We start from the raw sequence: 16012 nt of genomic DNA, 5'->3' as shown, positions 1-16012 counted from the left end.
ATCTTATTGGATTTTTACATAAAATTAGCGTTACATACTCTTAATGGATGTCTGGAGAAGACTTCATTAGCTGGTTTATTTTATGAGTTGAGATCAGATACTCGATGTAAATGACCCAAAACAGCAGTTGTACCATTCGTCACCAGGATGCAGATGGATGCGGCACTGGTACTGACTGGTGTGTAAATAAGCTGGTATTTATTTATATATATAAATATGCTGAGCACATGCAGAGCTATGGAGCGCGCCCACGCGTCCCTCCATGCTGAGCTAATGCCACGTGCTCCAAAGGACCTTTGTGGGGTGACATTGAGCAGACCCTGAGCATTGAAGGATGTCCTGGGATGACGTCCTCCTTGTGGAGGTTTGCTGGCAGAGGAGGCAGAGCTGGCCCCAACGAGCTTCCGAGCTCGTATGCTGACTCCGAGGAGTCGCTTTGATATCAGGCTCATGTTTAATGAAGCCATCTGCCCGTGGACGCGCTGAAGTGAGCAAACTTGTGTGACCAGCATCGCTGGAAGGCCCCGTCTAGCACCAGCAGCTGGGACTGATTGGGCTGCCCAGAGCTTGATGATGGTGTTGTTCGAGTGATGGTAGTGATGATGATGGTTGAGTGTTCCTGGGTAAGAACCAGGGGGAGGCCAACAAGGCAGATATCCTGGTGAGGGTCTGTTATGGACCACCCAACCAGGGTGAAGAGACTGATGAAACACTCTGTAAGGAGCTGGGAGAAGTCTCACGATCGCTAGCTCTTGTCCTCATGGGGGACTTCAACTTCCCAGATGTCTGCTGGAAATGCAATCCAGTGGAGAGGAAACAGCCCAGGAGGTTCCTGGAGCGTGTGGAAGAGACCTCCCTGACTCAGCTGCTGAGGGAGCCAGTGAGGGAAACATCCTTCTGGACCTGCTGTTTGCCAGAAGAGGAGAACTGGTGGGTGACATGATGTTTGGAGGCTATCTGGGGCTCAGCAATCATGAAATTTAGATAAGAGTTTTTTGATTCTTGGAGCGGTAAGGAAGGGGATCAGCAGAACTGCTCCCTTGGACTCCCTGGGGGCAGACAGTGGCGTCTGTAGGGACCTGGCTGACAGAGTCCCTTGGGGGGGCGTCCCAAAGGCCAAGGGCTCCAGGAAGGCTGGACAGGCTTCAAGAAGGAAGTCTTCAAGGCACAGGGTCAGGCCATCCCCATGTGCTGAAAGACGAGCCAGCGGGAAAGACCAGCCTGGCTGAACAGAGAGCTTTGCCTGGAACTTAGGGAAGAAGAGAGCTTATGACTCTAGGAAGAAGGGGCAGGTGACTCAGGAGGACAACAAGGATGCCATGAGGTTGGACAGGTAGAAAGTTAGAAGGGCCAAAGCCCAGCTAGAACTCAATCTGGTTACTGCCATAAAAGACAATAAAAAGTGTTTCTGTAAGTGGATTAGCAACAAACAAATGGCTAAGGAGAATCTCCGTGCTTTACTGGATGTGAGGAGAAACACGGTAACAAAGGAAACGGCCTCAAGCTGTGCCAGAGGAGAGTTAGGTTGGATATTAGGAAAAAATTCATCACCAAAAGGATTGTCAAGCACTGGAACAGGCTGCCCAGGGACGTGGTGGGCTCACCAACCCTGGGGGTCTTTAAAAGATGTGTAGACGGTGGTGCTTAGGGATGCGGTTTACTTGATGGGCTTGGTGGTGTTTGGTTGATGGTTGGACTTGATGATCTTAAAGGTCTTGTCCAACCTAAATGTTTCTATGACTCTGTGACAATCAGTGCAATAGCTGGACTGTGGCTGAGGGTCTTCCTGGAGAGCGTTGTGGGAAGGAAAGGTCCATCTTGTCATTGCTGGCTGCTGTTTAAGAGAATTTTTTTGATTGCACACTCCTATCAGTAGAAGATTTTTGAGCATACACCCCCCCCAATATATGGGTATTTATTTATATATATTGCGTATATTTATAAATCATACGTACGTTCTCCTGTACTAATATATTAGGTACCCTGTAAGGTGTACACAGGCAGTATAAATTTACAAAGCAAGCAATAAAGATGAACAATATTTAGAGACATTTTTTTGTTTTAATGTATTAATGGTCAACCTCCCTTTTTGCTCTTGCTAAAAAAAAAAATACCATTAATAATACCAGTATTTTATAGCAGGGGCTCTGTGATTGCCTACGCTTCATTAGTTTTGAAAACTTTGGTTTAGCACTTTGTGACAGAGCCATCGGAAGGGCTCATTCCAAGTCCAGTTTATTTTGATACTTGGTTTTAATGGCTGTCTCTGCTGAACAGAATTCCCCACGCAGATGTGGAGATGCAAATGGAAGAAGCGCATCGCCGGCTGTGCTTATTAAAGCCCCATACTTGCTTTTCAATCCATCCACTGCTTATGCAAAGGGTTTTCTTGGCTGGTAAATGGCCATCTGCCTGGTGTCAGCCTGTGTTGCTTTTGGGTTTTTTTAGGAAATGCTTTTTCCATAGCATGAATTTATTTGAAAAAGCACTTTTTCAAAGTTACTTTTCTCACTTACTGTCCAAGCAGCACCTTCACCTTGAAAGGGTGCCTTAAATTAGGTGTGTTTATTTTTTGGGCAAGATCAGCTAGGTAGCACGCTACTGAGAGCAACTGGTCATCAGCAAGTTTGCAACACTTGTCTTTTTGTAAAATAAAACTCCTTTAAGTTCGACAGCTCTTTTAAACCCTTTGCTGCAAGATAAGCAGCAAGTCTCCATGTGGGACGAGAGATTTTCGTGGGTGCTCCCTGTCCCATTACAACATGTTGTAAACAAGTAATTTGGTGTTGAGAATATACCTTCTCTGGATGAGAAAAAGATAAATAGAATGAAAATAAATAGAAGTTCAAATATTTCCTTCCTGCATCTCGATGGATTGCCTCACACATGCCACTGTGGAGACCACTGCCATAGGAAATCTGAGTGAGGAATGACGTGGGTATTCACTGCTGGAGACCGTGTTACAAGCCCAGAAGTCTTCAACACCTGGTTCGGTACAAGTGACAACCCCCTCTCTGGATTAGCCCTTGTGACATTTGCGACTTCATCAGGAATGTTTCTGTCCATGAGCCTTGCTGTGTGCGTCCAGAGGAGTGAAGAGAGCTGGTGCTGGTGCTGGGGGCCATGTCCTCTGGGGAGCGGAGGAGGACCCTGGGCTTGTCTGGTTTGGAGAGAAGGCGGCTGGAGGCAACCTCATTGCTCTCTGCAGCATCAGGGGAGGGTCAGAGCAGGCATTAGGAAGCATTTCTTTACCGAGAGGGTGGTCAAACCCTGGAACAAGCTTTCTGGAGGGGTGGGTGATGCCCCATGCCTGTCAGTGTTGAAGAGGCATTTGGACCATGCCCTTAATGGGATGCTTTAACCCTTGGTCAGCCCTGAATTGTTCAGGCAGTTGGACCAGATGCTGGACCCTTGTGGGGCCCTTCCGATGGAACTGTTCCGTTCTGTTTTCAGTGCCAGCCCCTCTGCAGGACGGTGTGACTGAAGGTGTGAGAAGGGGGCTCTGGTGGTGGCTGTGCCTCTCTGTTTCTCTGCAAGCCCAGAGCAGAGGGTGTTAGTGCAGACCCAGCACCCAAGGGTGGCTCTGTCATGGGCGAGCAGGCTCTCTGGTCCCAGCACGAGGACGGGGCTTGGCACATTGCTGCACTGAGCCCTGGCTGGCAGCGGGGGCTGCCCGGAGCCTTGCGGGCAGGTCCCGACAGGACAGACCTGCCTGGCTTCCCCGTGTGCAGAGGTGTTGGAGGTGGGAGGGTGGAAGGGCTCTGCCAGCAAGGTGGCTGCGGAGGAGAGCAGCTGCGTTGCCCCAGCAGTGGGCAGGTCCAGCTAGGGCAGGGTGACCGATGCTCGCTCCCACCTGTGTTTTTCATCTGGATTCATGTTTACCCTCGTGTGCACCGAGATACCTGCTAGGGACCAAGTGCCCCCTCAAAAACCCAGCCCTACAGCAGTGCCACCGTCTGACTGTCCTGCCCAGCTGCAGTGGACCACGGCGGGGAAGGAGACAGCAAAACTGATTTAATTTCTCTCTCTCTTATCCTGTTCTTTCATTCCATAGTCCAGAAATGCCCTTCAGCCTCGCAGGAGCTCACCGCTCCTGTGCCATCCTCACCCAGGTCCCCATCCCCTGCAGTGGCCGCTGTCCCCTGGCACGGTCTGACGGGGCTCTGCTATTTTTCTTCATTAGTCAGCCCTCCCTCTCTCTCTGGATGTCGATTCTTCAGGGATGTCTGTGTTACAATATTTAGCTGGATCTTAAATGTTTACCAGTTTAGGACCAACAGGTAATAAATCAGCCTTTATAGCAGGCAGCTCTGAAAGGTGACTTGGAGGGTATATCCCTCACTTGAACTTGTGTCTTGCTGAAGGAATTTTTAATATCCAAATTATAGTTCTGAGTCTAGAAGGCTTGGAGATTGTGGAGATTTATAGCCCCTATTAATAACCAATTATTTCTCAAAGACATTTGCCATGCAGTTAGGCCCAAGCCGTTAGATGACCTGAAATGGTAAATGCCCTGTTAAAGTGCGGTGACAAATATCATATATTTTGTGTCAATGCTGGTTTCCCAGCTGTCATGGTGTAAAAACAATCGCATCTGTGACCCTTGGACCAAGGCATCCATCAGTGCTGTGCTGGACGCACGGCGGGGGAGCAGGAGTCACTCCCCAGCCCTTTGCTGGGCTGCAGCCTGGGGTGGCTTTGGCTTGGTGGGATGTCCTGGCCGTGGGGCGAGGGTCTCTGTCACCCCACGTTGCTGTTGCTGATGGCAGAGCAGCTTCTAAAGCCAGTGGGGTTACAGGGTGGACTTGGAGCAGCCAAGCCCTGCTCCGTCATTGTGCAGGGTCAGGTCTGGACCACCTGCATCATTCTGGACCACCAAGGTCCATCTCCAGGAGCATCAGCTGTTCTGTTTGTGCAGTGGGGAGAGGGCTATGTGGATACTGGGGGGTGGACCTGACCTTTCAGCTTTGATCCCACAACAAGCTGAAGGATCCTCCATCCATCAGTGTGCCATGGGTCCTGAGTGAGCAACAGCATCATGGGTCCAGTGTCCCATCTTGGGGCCACCCCCTGTGCCAACAGCCCCTCGGTGTCCAGTACCAACTGCTCCGTTCCACTCCACGTTGTCTGTGATGCATGATGCCATTTCCCCGTGTCCCTGTACATGTTCCCAGTCCTGGTGAGCTGTTCTTCTCTCCGCAGCCCTGTTTGCAGTACTGGCCTGAGCCGGGGCTCCAGCAGTACGGCCCCATGGAGGTGGAGTACGTTTCCGGAGCGGCGGATGAGGACATTGTGTCCCGTCTCTTCCGAGTCCAGAACATCACACGGGTGAGGGTCTCTCCTCTGGCTTCATGTCAGTGAAGGGTGGTTGGGGGGCTCCGTGCATGCCTGTGTGTGCGCCCAGGTGCCCCCCAGGCATCTCCCAGTGCAGGGGTCAGGGCTGGGGGAGCGCCTGTGCAGGGAGTGGATCGCTTTTGTCAGCCTCTGCATTGAGGAAGAGCTGCTTTATGTGAACAAAGACCTTTGGAGAGCCAGAAGGATGATACATCTAGTGAGGCCACGCTGTCCCAGAGCTTGTCATTGCTTGGCCGAGTAATTTTCCATATAAACTGACTGAGTGGTGCTGTAGATGCTGGTGTCTTCTGCAGCCCAGCCCAGCTTCTCCAGAGGATGCAGGCCCAGCCTTCCTCGTGGCAGAATGGTGGCTGTAAAATTGTCATTGGCTCCATCCAACCTTTCCGGAGTTCACAGCTCCCTGCGGGATTTTAGATAACTCTGTAAGAAGACTTTTCTCATCCTGCCTGGAGGTCCATCTCTGCCCTGCCACGTACATATCACAGGATGGAGACTCCCCACATGGGCACAGCAGCTCCCCTGGGACCAGCAGAGACCTTTTCCTGCAGGGCGAGAAGATCCATGCAGGTTTTCACCTGTTGTCCTTGCTGCATTGGTGCTTGGCTGGTTCAGCTTGCCTTCGAACAAGGAGAAACGTAGTGAAAGCGGGAAGGGACAGCGATGAACAGCGCACCTGGGTGTAGAATACGCAGAAAAGAAAGCTGGTTTAACTGCAAAAGCCAGATGGGAAGAGCTGGCATTCTTGAGATCCTTAAATCTCCCAAGGGTTGCCAAGAGGCTGAGCCCAGCGTCCTACTGGAGGTCACTGGGCAGATGGGAATTAGAGAGCTTGGAAGAGAGTGTACGGCTTGGCTGGTGGCCTGGCTGGGAAGGGCGCTTTGGCCCGGGACCTGGGGTCAGAGAAGATAAATCCTGATTATCTGGACTCTTAAAACAAAGAGGGTTTTGGTTTGAGCTCCCAGTGGGAGCATCTGGCATTTCCTGGGTGTCAACACAAAAAAAAATGTGCTTTGCTCTCAGGTGGTAGAACATAACTCCGTGCTAAATTAAAATGCAGCGCGAGTGAAATCTCTGCATCTAAGAAGAGACTTCCCCAGGGAGCAGATCGCTGGAGGAGTGCTGGTAAACGTCTGGAGCCGCTTCTTGACAAGTCTCGCTGTCTGGAGGGGAGCTGGGCGTTGTGGGGTGTCAGAAGTCCTCCAGAGCCAGACAGAGCTTTCACCTGAGCTTCAGAACGCATCCCAGAGCTTTCCTTCATGGCTGTCAGAGGGGTTTTTCTCCTGTTTAACTTCACTTTTTTGTTTCACCTTTTCCCTCTGTCTTCCTGGCTTCCAGCTGGAAGCAGCGACAAGCCCGGGGAGGTCAGCCCATCCCAGCCACATCACTGACTCCCGGAAAGGTTCAGGGAAGCCCCCGTGCGTGTGGGGTGTGCTGGTTGGAGTGGGCACCAAATGCCCCCAATGCCCTCGCCAGGCGGGACTCCCTGCAGAGCCACAGCCTGCTGGCTGGAGATGCTTTGGTGCTCATCCTGCTCATCAGGCATCTGAAACTGGGTGGCTGGAGCCCTCCAGAGCTGAGGATCCCCCATTTGCATCCTTTTCTCCTTCAGCGCTCCTGACATGTGTGCCACGAAGCCCTGAGATGCGGCTGGGGTGTGTGACCTGTGGTTTCATCCCATCAGGTACTTCTGGTGCCCTGAGCACTTCGGAGCAAGAGCCCCACATCTGCCTGGCTAAAGCCTGGCCTCATTTAGCTTTACGGACGTAATTTTCCTCCTGGAGCCTGCTAACCAGATTAGGTTTCAAAACTAACCAGATTACCAGGGTATTAAGGCGTACTTCCACCGCTTCCCGCCTCTGTGGTTGGCAGCTTCTCATCAGCCTCCTGGTTTAAAGCAAACACAACAAAACCACATCCCCTGGGATCTTCTGCGTGCAAGACGAGGATGTGATGGAGAAGCCTTGGGGAGGCTAAGGGGTCTGGTAACAGGGCTTGGGTGACAGACAGCCCAAGATGCTGTGAGTTAGGATAAACCGTGTCAGTGGAGCTTCCCCTGGGTGGGATGGGGAGGTGGAACAAGTGCGAGCTGCAGAGGAAAGGGCTGAACCACCATCTTAAAGCATCGGGAAAGGGTTTTCCTCTCTTCCTCTACTGTTGATGCGTGGCAAACCTCTCTTGTCCTCCATCACACCTCCAGTGGAGGCAAATGAGGGCAGACCATGGGTTCAAGCTGATGAGGTTTGTTTTTCTAGTTGCAGGAGGGGCACCTGATGGTCCGACATTTCCAGTACCTGCGGTGGTCGGCATATCGGGACACCCCAGACTCCAAGAAGTCCTTCCTGCACCTCCTGGCCCAAGTGGAGAGGTGGCAGAAAGAAAGTGGCGATGGCAGGACCGTGGTGCACTGCCTGTGAGTGTCAGCTGGGGAGGAGCGGGCTGTGGTGGTGGGGGAGATGCCACCAGCTTACGTGTCCACAGTTCTTGGAAATCCTCTAAAAAACCCTCACCGGAATGGCTTTGTCTCCAGATAGTGCTGCCTCTCCCACAACGTGGGTTTTGGGTGAGGCACCTTGTGGTCACCATGTCAAACCTCCTCCCCGAGATGGATGCTCGGCAGCCCTGCCATTCACACCAGCGCCTGCCTTGCAGCGGATCCCAGCCCCCTCGCCACATCCCGTGAGTGACGGGCTCCAAAGGGATGTGGCAGGAGCTGCGCAGCTCCCACCGCTTGCTTCTCATCGAGGTGGACGTGCTCTTCATCCCCCTCCTCCCAGCTGGGCTGGGCTCACACACACACCCGTGCATGCTCCCCTCGAATGGGACCTAGCACGTTCGCAGATTGGTACAGACAGCAGGAGAGCCTTTAATCAAAAATCAATTAACAGCCTCGTCCATCTTCATTAACGGAAGGATAATTTGAGAACGTGCTTTTACAACACTGGCACCATGTTCTCTCCTCCCCTCCCCGCTCCCCTTTGCTGCCAGGGATCAGACGTGGTGGTGCGGGATGGTTTCAGCCCAGGATGGGGGAGGCATCCAGTGAGCTGTGTGCTGGGTCAGACCTTCCTCCAGCCAGCGCTACCCAACAGCTCACCAGCCCAGGGTCACCCTGCAGATGCAAGAGGATGGTAGAGGGTCACAGTGGTTTCCTCAAGGTCACATGAGGAATTGGTCCATGGCAGGGCTGGAAACTGAGTCCAGATGTCCAAGACCCAGCCTTGATGGTCCAAAAAGGTGTTTTCATGCTCTGTTTTGGCTCTTGTGGGGACTGGAGGGCAGGATCACAGCTCCTGCAGCCACGTGGCTCTGTTTCAGGTCCTCCAGTTTGGAAGGTCTGTGGGGTACGAGCCTCTGCTCTGGAACATCTCCTGGGATGCAGGGGTGGGTAGAGGAAGGAGGAATTAGAGGGAGCAGGAAGATGCTCTAATGCCACCTTCTCACCAATGACACGTGTGTTTCTCCCACCAGGAACGGAGGTGGCCGGAGCGGCACATTCTGTGCCTCCACCATGATCCTGGAGATGATCAAGTGTCACAACATGGCAGATGTTTTCTATGCTGCAAAGACCCTCCGCAACTACAAGCCAAACATGGTAGAGACCTTGGTAAGCAGCAGGCACCGCCGGCGTCTGCCCTGGCTGCTGGTGCATCCCTCCAGCAGAGGGGAGAGGTGCTAGGGGATGCCCACCTCCCAGAAGACCTCCTTTTCCATCCCAAATCCTAATTCGCATTATGGGCATCCTCATGCAGAGTGTGTCTCGGGGAGTGTGCCAGCACCGTGCCACGGGCTGGGGCGGGCGGGGAGGTGAGACAGCAGCTCTTGAAAGCAGCCTTGGGCTTGCCTTCATCTCGCTGTGCCGACATGCCCTTGGTGTCAGCGCCGGGCTTGTTGGCAGTCCTTCCCAGGGGTAATAAGGCAGGTTCACATTAATTCACAGGATGTAATTGTAGTTCTTTGGAGGGTTTGTGGTGCCGAGAGCTCTGAGGTGGAGTCAGACAAATTCCTGTTGGAAATACAAAAGGGAACTCTATTTTGAGTGAAATTAATTAGTGGACAAGCTGCTGGGAGCAGCAATGGACTCACATTTCACGGTGAGGAGGCTGGAGGTGGCAGCGGGTCAGGGTGAAAAGCCCGTGCCCTATTTCAGGCCCTCAATCAGGGGACAGGGGATGAAGCAGATGCGTGGTCATCCCCGTGGTGGAGAAATCCAGGTGCCTCATAATGTTTTAAAAGCAGATCAGCTGGAAACATTTACCCTATTTGGATTTAAAATCCCTAAGTTACAAAATGAAATGGTTTAGAGGAGGGGATGTGATTTGCATTAGGAATTAAAGTGGAGGAGAAGGTGAGGGAGGAATGGATGCAGATAATGGAAAGATGATGTGACAAGCATGAAGCCACCAGGACCCACTGGGCTAAATTGCAAAGGTATTAAAAAAAGGCAACATTTCACATCAGGGCACAAGCGTCCTCCAGCCTCAAATGAACCTGAACCGTCTATTCTGGGAATCCCAATCTACTGGAGTCACTGGGGGGCCAGATCCTCGCCTGGTATAAAGAGCCACAGCCCAGCAGAGAGCAGCCAGCACGTAGCAGTTTCCTGTTGCCTGTGCATCCTCCTCCTCTGTTTGCTTGTGGGCTTTATTTTTATATGATGATAAATGAAAGCAATCCCTTCTCTTAATCTAGAAAGCATTATGTGCTTTTAATCTAAGCTGTCGCAGCTTCCTTGCTTTGAAGCCCTTCCCCGCTGCCCACTCCCTGAGCAGCTGCCCACCTGTGTGGGGAATAACAGGATTTTCATGCTGGTGGTCAAGCTGCAATCCTTGTGCTGCTGCTGGGGATCTGGGGAGATAAGCTCTCCCCTTTCCCTCCCTGCTGTTGCACCTGGAATGCTCCCACCTGATGTCCCAGCACTTGCAGCAGCATCAGAAACTTGATATAGTTGGTTTCTTTTCCCTGCTCTGGCTGGTTTTGCTTGTCGGATGCTCCGAGGAGCAACATCTCATGCGGATGGTCACTTCCAAGGTCTGAGCTCCACTGCAGTTTTCTGGGCTGCGAGTTGTACGAGGACAGGAGAGCACAAGAACAGATCACGTAAAGGAGCCCAAGGATGGATGAGGCTGCCTTCGCAAGCCCGATTTCAGTGATTTTTTGCTATAAAACCAGGAGCCGGGCACACGGGGCTTTCCCTTTGTGCAGCTGGGGAGCCAGCTAGAGGGAGAGCAAAGGTTGGGAAGATGCTGACACAGTCCGTAGCTGTCTTGGGAAAGGGGAAGGGTGGCAGAGCGAGCCTGGTCCTGCTGCAGGATCGGAGACGAGCTTTCCCACTTGCACCCCTTGGCTCCAGCTCAGCCATTGCAGGCAGGTCAGACTTTGACCTGAGCACCAAAATGCTCATTTGTTTGGCATTTCCCTTGGAAAATTTGGATTTTTGGAAGTGAGAGCTTCCGGGACTTTCCTTTGCATCTCTGTCCTCCCGCCCATGCAAAGCAAACGCCCAGACCAAATTCCTGCTAGGGATGGAAAATGGCATTTTTTTTATCTGCAGCAAGAGAATTTGTGATGAGGAATGTCCTGGCAGCCAGGGCAGGGTGTCTCCGGTAATCCCGGAGCTGGACCATGGATGCTTGCCTGGACATGCTTCCTGTTAGCAGCCTCTGCTGAACTCAAAAATAAAAACTCCCCTTGATATCATGCCTGGGATTTTCTTTCAGACGCCTCTGACCCCAGAGCCCATCATTCCCACAGCTCTGCCACCATCAGGTTAAGGCGTGTCAGTCGCTGTGTGAGGGGGGTCGTGGTCGGACATGGGTGAGGCTGGTCGGTGGAGCCCTGCACTGGTGCTGCCCGGTTTGTACCCTGGTGTAGTGAATAAACCATATTTCCGTGGGAAGGGGAAATCGCAGTCCTTGTCTGTCCTTCGGGGGAGGCAAAGGTGCCATGTGCCCCAGAAATGCAGGAAATCCGGCGCGTGCGGTGCCTTTGGATCCGGAGGATGGTTCATCCCCCCCTCCCCAGCAACGGGTGTCGTTTGCCAGAAACAGATTTTCTCCTGGCTTTTGCTTCAGCGGGGCTGTCACAGGGGCCAAGAGGGGGAGGCAGCCCCCAGCGAGGGGTGACGCCTGTGTTCATCCCTTAGGAGCCCCCCATAGGCTTTTCCTTAGGGCTGTTGGATTGAGTAGGGGTAGTTTTGGGAGCTCGTTTACTCTGAGTCATAGCATACTCTCTTCTCTCTCCAAACAGGAGCAGTATCATTTCTGCTACGACATAGCACTGGAATATCTGGAGTCCCTGGAGACCAGATAGCACCTTGCCTGGTGAGGGGCGGCAAGGGCTTGCGCATTTCTGTGCATTTCGCACTCAGATGTTGTGTTAGTGCTGACGATGAGGAGGGAAGCAGCAAAGGACCCAATGAGAAAACCCATCAGATCAAGAAAAACGCAAGGATGTGGGGATGTGTCAGCTGCTCCCCATCTTCATCCTCCGCTCTCCCATCTTTTCTTCCTGCCCCGAGCGTGTCCGAGTGGCCACAGGATGGATGTCACAACTCGTCCAGTCCCTGCATTGCTTTGAGTCACAGCCGTGGGTCGGTGTGTGCAGGATGTGGCCCTGCGGTGCTGCCTGGGCATCTCTAAAGCAGCTGGAGAGGAGGCCAGGGAGGGGAGGAGGAGGACAGAAGGAGCCAAGGCCATTTCCCAGCAGGGAAGGATGGATATTTGGAGAAGAGATGTTGCTTTTTCAATTGTGCGTGGAATTGGAGCTGCTCTTCCGAGGAGCCCAGACGGCTGCTGGCAGGTTTTGCCTGAGAGGAGCTCTTGAGTTTCTGCCCATTCACACCATGAGTTTGATCTTCGCTTTTTTTAGTTCTGTGAGTTGTGACCCTTTGTGTATCCAGCCCTGGACAGAGCAGGGATGGGGGGTGGGAGGCGGGTGGGCAGGGCTTAGTGGCTGCCTGGGCTCAGGCTGTGGGGCGGGGGGCACTGGGCAGGCGATGTCCCTCTGCAGGGACCGACCCGGAGCCCTCCTGGTGCCTTTGCAAGGTTTTCAAGTGATGGTTCCCTGGCATCTCCACACCATCTTCTCCATCTGTAGCAATGAATTCCTCCTGGGCTGACCCAAAGGCACCAGCCCACAGGTCTGTTTTTAACCCTTCCCTTGTGCATTTGCATTGCTGCATATGAGACAACCTTTGGTGCCCAGAAGTAAAATCCTCAATGTTTGGGTCCATCCCATGTGGCTCCTGGATGCCACCCGGGGCAGTTGTCCATCGATGCTGCTCAGCTTTTGCTGGGGCTGGCGAGGCGGGACGGTGGTTTTGGTGATGGGTTTGGTGATGGCGTTGTTGCGGGGCAAGCTGTGCTGAAGCCCAGAGCCATGGCAGCTCTTCAGGGCTGGGCACGGGGAGGTCCCCACGCCCCTGGTGCCACCCAGGCAGGGACAAGCATATGGGGCTGGTGATTGAAGGTACCTGATACTTTCTTGGCTTCATCCTGCTGCAGGCAGGTGTGAGATGTCACTTTTTCTGATGTGATTATTACAGGGGTTTTTGCTTACAGCCTGGTTGTAATAAAGCTGCGGTCAGGGTTTTCTCTCCCTGCAAATGGCCTCAAGAAGGCGCAGCCAGAGCGATGCAGGTCTGGGGTCTGCTTTGGAGACTCGAGGAACCAAGAGGAGGTTGCTTCTGTGTTGAGGGCCGGACAGAACCCTTCAGAGTCATTTTTTGGGGGGGTGGAGCAGAACAGATGAGAAACGGTCCTCAATACGCTGGAGGTTGCATGTGGGAACCCCATCCTTCATCCTGCCCCACATCCTTCATCCCCCCATCCTCCATGCTCCCCATCCATCAGCCCCATGTGCCTGGGGCAGGGAAGCTTCCCCGCCCCACTTGCTGGGAGGCTGGGGTCCCTCTCCCCAGGGAGTTGTGTTTGGATCCGTACCACAAAAGCTTTCTTTGAAAGACACCGTTTGGCTGGACCGAGCTGCAGCATGAAGGCTGCAGAGCCAAAATGGCTGTGCCCTGTGTGAGCAAACCCAGAGGTATTTCCATCCACCATCCACCTTCCAAGGGTGGAGGAGAGCAAGGAGATAAATCTTTGCCCTCTCTTCGCCCCGGAGGATGTTCCCCTCGCTGCCTTGCAAACGCCCAGGGGTGGCGATGGGGATTTCATCAGCATCAGGAGGTTTTGCCCAGACACTTGGCTTTCCCCTGTGCTCACCGAGTGATCCACATGGCCTGACAGTAACTTATTGCAAGGGCTATACATCATTATTGCCCTTCTTCCCATGCGTGCCATGTGCCCATTCTGTCTTGTGACAGTCTTTTTACCCCACCAGAGCCTGCAAAATGGTCCAGTTACACCAGTACCTGGTAACACCAGTACTCTCCTTGCAAGCCTTGATTTAGAGTAGATCAGTGTCCTTCTCCCAGTCTTCATCTCTCTGTAGACGTGTCCATGCTGTCCCAGGGCGCTGCAGGGAAGGTGCTGTGTGGTGGGTGCAGAGAGGTCCCAGGGTGCAGAATTTTTTTGGTTCTGTATGAAAATGGCTGAGCTGAGCCTCTGAAATTCCTGGGAATGGGATGATGTTGGCAGTGTTCAGCCCTGGAGCCTGGAGGGATGCTGCTGCTTCATCCCAGACCCTGCGGGAGCCTAGACCACCTGCATCCTATCTCTGGTCCAGAGGGAGGGAGCATCCTGCAGTGCTTCACAGGTAAAGTGTTGACAGAAAGAAGAAAAAGGAAAATTGAAAAACCCCATTTAGTCCTAAAGACACAGCAGAGACTGGAAGAGTTGTATATATGTTTTAAAAGCAAGATTATTTTTTTTTTTATATCTCCTTGCTGGACGTCTCTGGGTTTTTAGGGCATCTTTTATGAAGGGCAGACTTTGAAATCTGAGTGCTGCAAAAGCTAACTGATCTCCAGCTCCTACTGAGATGCTCACATGACATGAGGCAAGGACATCCTGTACATAGAAATATATATATAGAAATATATATAAAAAATATAAATACTGTTCTTAAGATGGATAATGTTTATTGGTATTACAGATTGGAGTGGTGCTTTTTTTAAAAAATAAAACCAAAACAACGATAAAAAAATAAAAAATTAAACCCCAAGAAAAACACCACATCGGAAAGATTTTGTCTATATGCAGAAAAAAGTGACCCCAAAAGCTGGCAGTCCAAGAGCTGCTGCCAAAGGGACTGGTACCATGGGGCAGCTCCACCATGGGGGAGGACAGTACGGTGGGACCAAGGGAGGGATGGCGAAGGAGGGACACATCTGATGTGGATTGTACCACGCACATCCAGCTGTTGTCAACTGTTTTTTTTTAATTTAATTATTATTATTTTTGGCTTTCTTTCCTTTTAAGAAAATCAGTTGCATAAATAAATGTTCCAAATTTGTGATGGCCTCTGGATTTCTTTCGCTGGCTCTGGTCTGGGAGCTGTGATGCAGGGAGCCCTGATGCAGGTACCCACCAGCCAGCTTGCAGAAGAGATCTCCGTAGCGGCTGTGTCTTGCTGTTCAGGGGTGTTTTGGGGGAGTACCTTTGCAGGGCTAAATTCCAGGACTGCCAAATCTTCACAGCACAGAGGAGCCGTGTTCGCCCGTCACCACGCAGAGGAGATGATGGGGTTGCTTGGTGCTGGTGGAGCTTTGTTGTGGGTTTCCTCCTAATACCAGCGCGGTGAGAGCTTGTGCTGGACGAGTTCTGCCAGCCAACCTCGATGCCCACAGCTTCATGCAACACTTCTGATGGAATTTTTCCATTGGTGGAAAAGGTGTTACGGAGGAAGAAGAAACTTTCAGTGCATTTCCCAGCTGGAAAATGAAATCCTATTGTAAGAAAAGCCTTCAGGAGAAGAAAGCTCCCGCATTGTCTTCGGTGATTTATTTATTACAAAGCAGCCTTTAGTTAAATGTGTTGTGATATTAAACACTTCCAGTAACACTTGAGTCTTAATTTAATGGAGACCAAGGGGAAAAAAAAAAAAACCAATTTACTTGTCAGGACTGTTTTTCATCTTTAATTAAGGTTTGTGAAGGATACAGTAATTACATTTTACCAATAAATAATGAAAAGGGGGATAATGCAAATTAAAGTCAAGAACTGCACTTGGGAAGGGCTCTGGGGGTCAGCCCTTGGCAGGGGTGTCCCTGGGGGTGAGCTTGTCCCCAAGTCCCGCGGTGCCATCCCACAGAGCAGGGTGGCCTCAAGCAGTGGCAGTGCCCCGGGTAACAAGGAGCAGGAGCTGGGCTGGCCCCTGCAGCCTCCGGTGCCCTGTTCCCTGGTGGGGGTGGGGAGGTTGGGCATGTCAGCCCCTGCTTGGGGAAGGGGCTCCATGCTGGAGCAGCTTCTGGAGCCCCCAAGCCATCAGCGATATCCCACTGCTGCCTATTCCTTTCCCTTCCCACTTGCTATCCATGGGGATGACTGCGTGCAAAAAAGCCCACCCTGAAACCAACCGAACTGGAAAGCATCTGATACATTCACATCGCTGAAAAAGTGAAGAGGAGCGGGTTCTGCACAGTTACCGCTGTGCGGCTCCGAGTGTCCAGCTTCCCCGGCTGCCCTGCAGCAGCCTGGCCCCAGGGCACACAGCTCGGCTGGCCACTGGCTTGGTGGCTCTTCCATCTTTGGTGCCTGGT

At 52.3% G+C, this 16012-nt stretch overlaps 1 protein-coding gene across 4 annotated transcripts in view; it reads left to right on the top strand.

Annotated features, from left to right (window-relative positions):
- PTPRU (protein tyrosine phosphatase receptor type U) overlaps positions 1–14766 on the top strand; it is a 70757-nt gene extending 55991 nt beyond the window's left edge. For all 4 annotated transcript variants that reach the window (XM_037380925.1, XM_037380923.1, XM_037380922.1 and 1 more), the window contains 4 exons: positions 5203–5328; positions 7608–7765; positions 8824–8959; positions 11602–14766. In XM_037380925.1, the coding sequence (XP_037236822.1) occupies positions 5203–5328; positions 7608–7765; positions 8824–8959; positions 11602–11664 (483 nt within the window). In that variant the 3' untranslated portion in view covers positions 11665–14766. The remainder of the gene's footprint in view (positions 1–5202; positions 5329–7607; positions 7766–8823; positions 8960–11601) is intronic.
- Positions 14767–16012: the final 1246 nt, after the last annotated feature.

Source organism: Falco rusticolus, chromosome 3 (genome assembly GCF_015220075.1).
Source record: "Falco rusticolus isolate bFalRus1 chromosome 3, bFalRus1.pri, whole genome shotgun sequence".
Classification (NCBI taxonomy): Eukaryota; Metazoa; Chordata; class Aves; order Falconiformes; family Falconidae; genus Falco; species Falco rusticolus.
The sequence above is the reverse complement of the archived record's forward strand: the minus strand, read 5'-3'. Positions and strand labels throughout refer to the sequence as shown.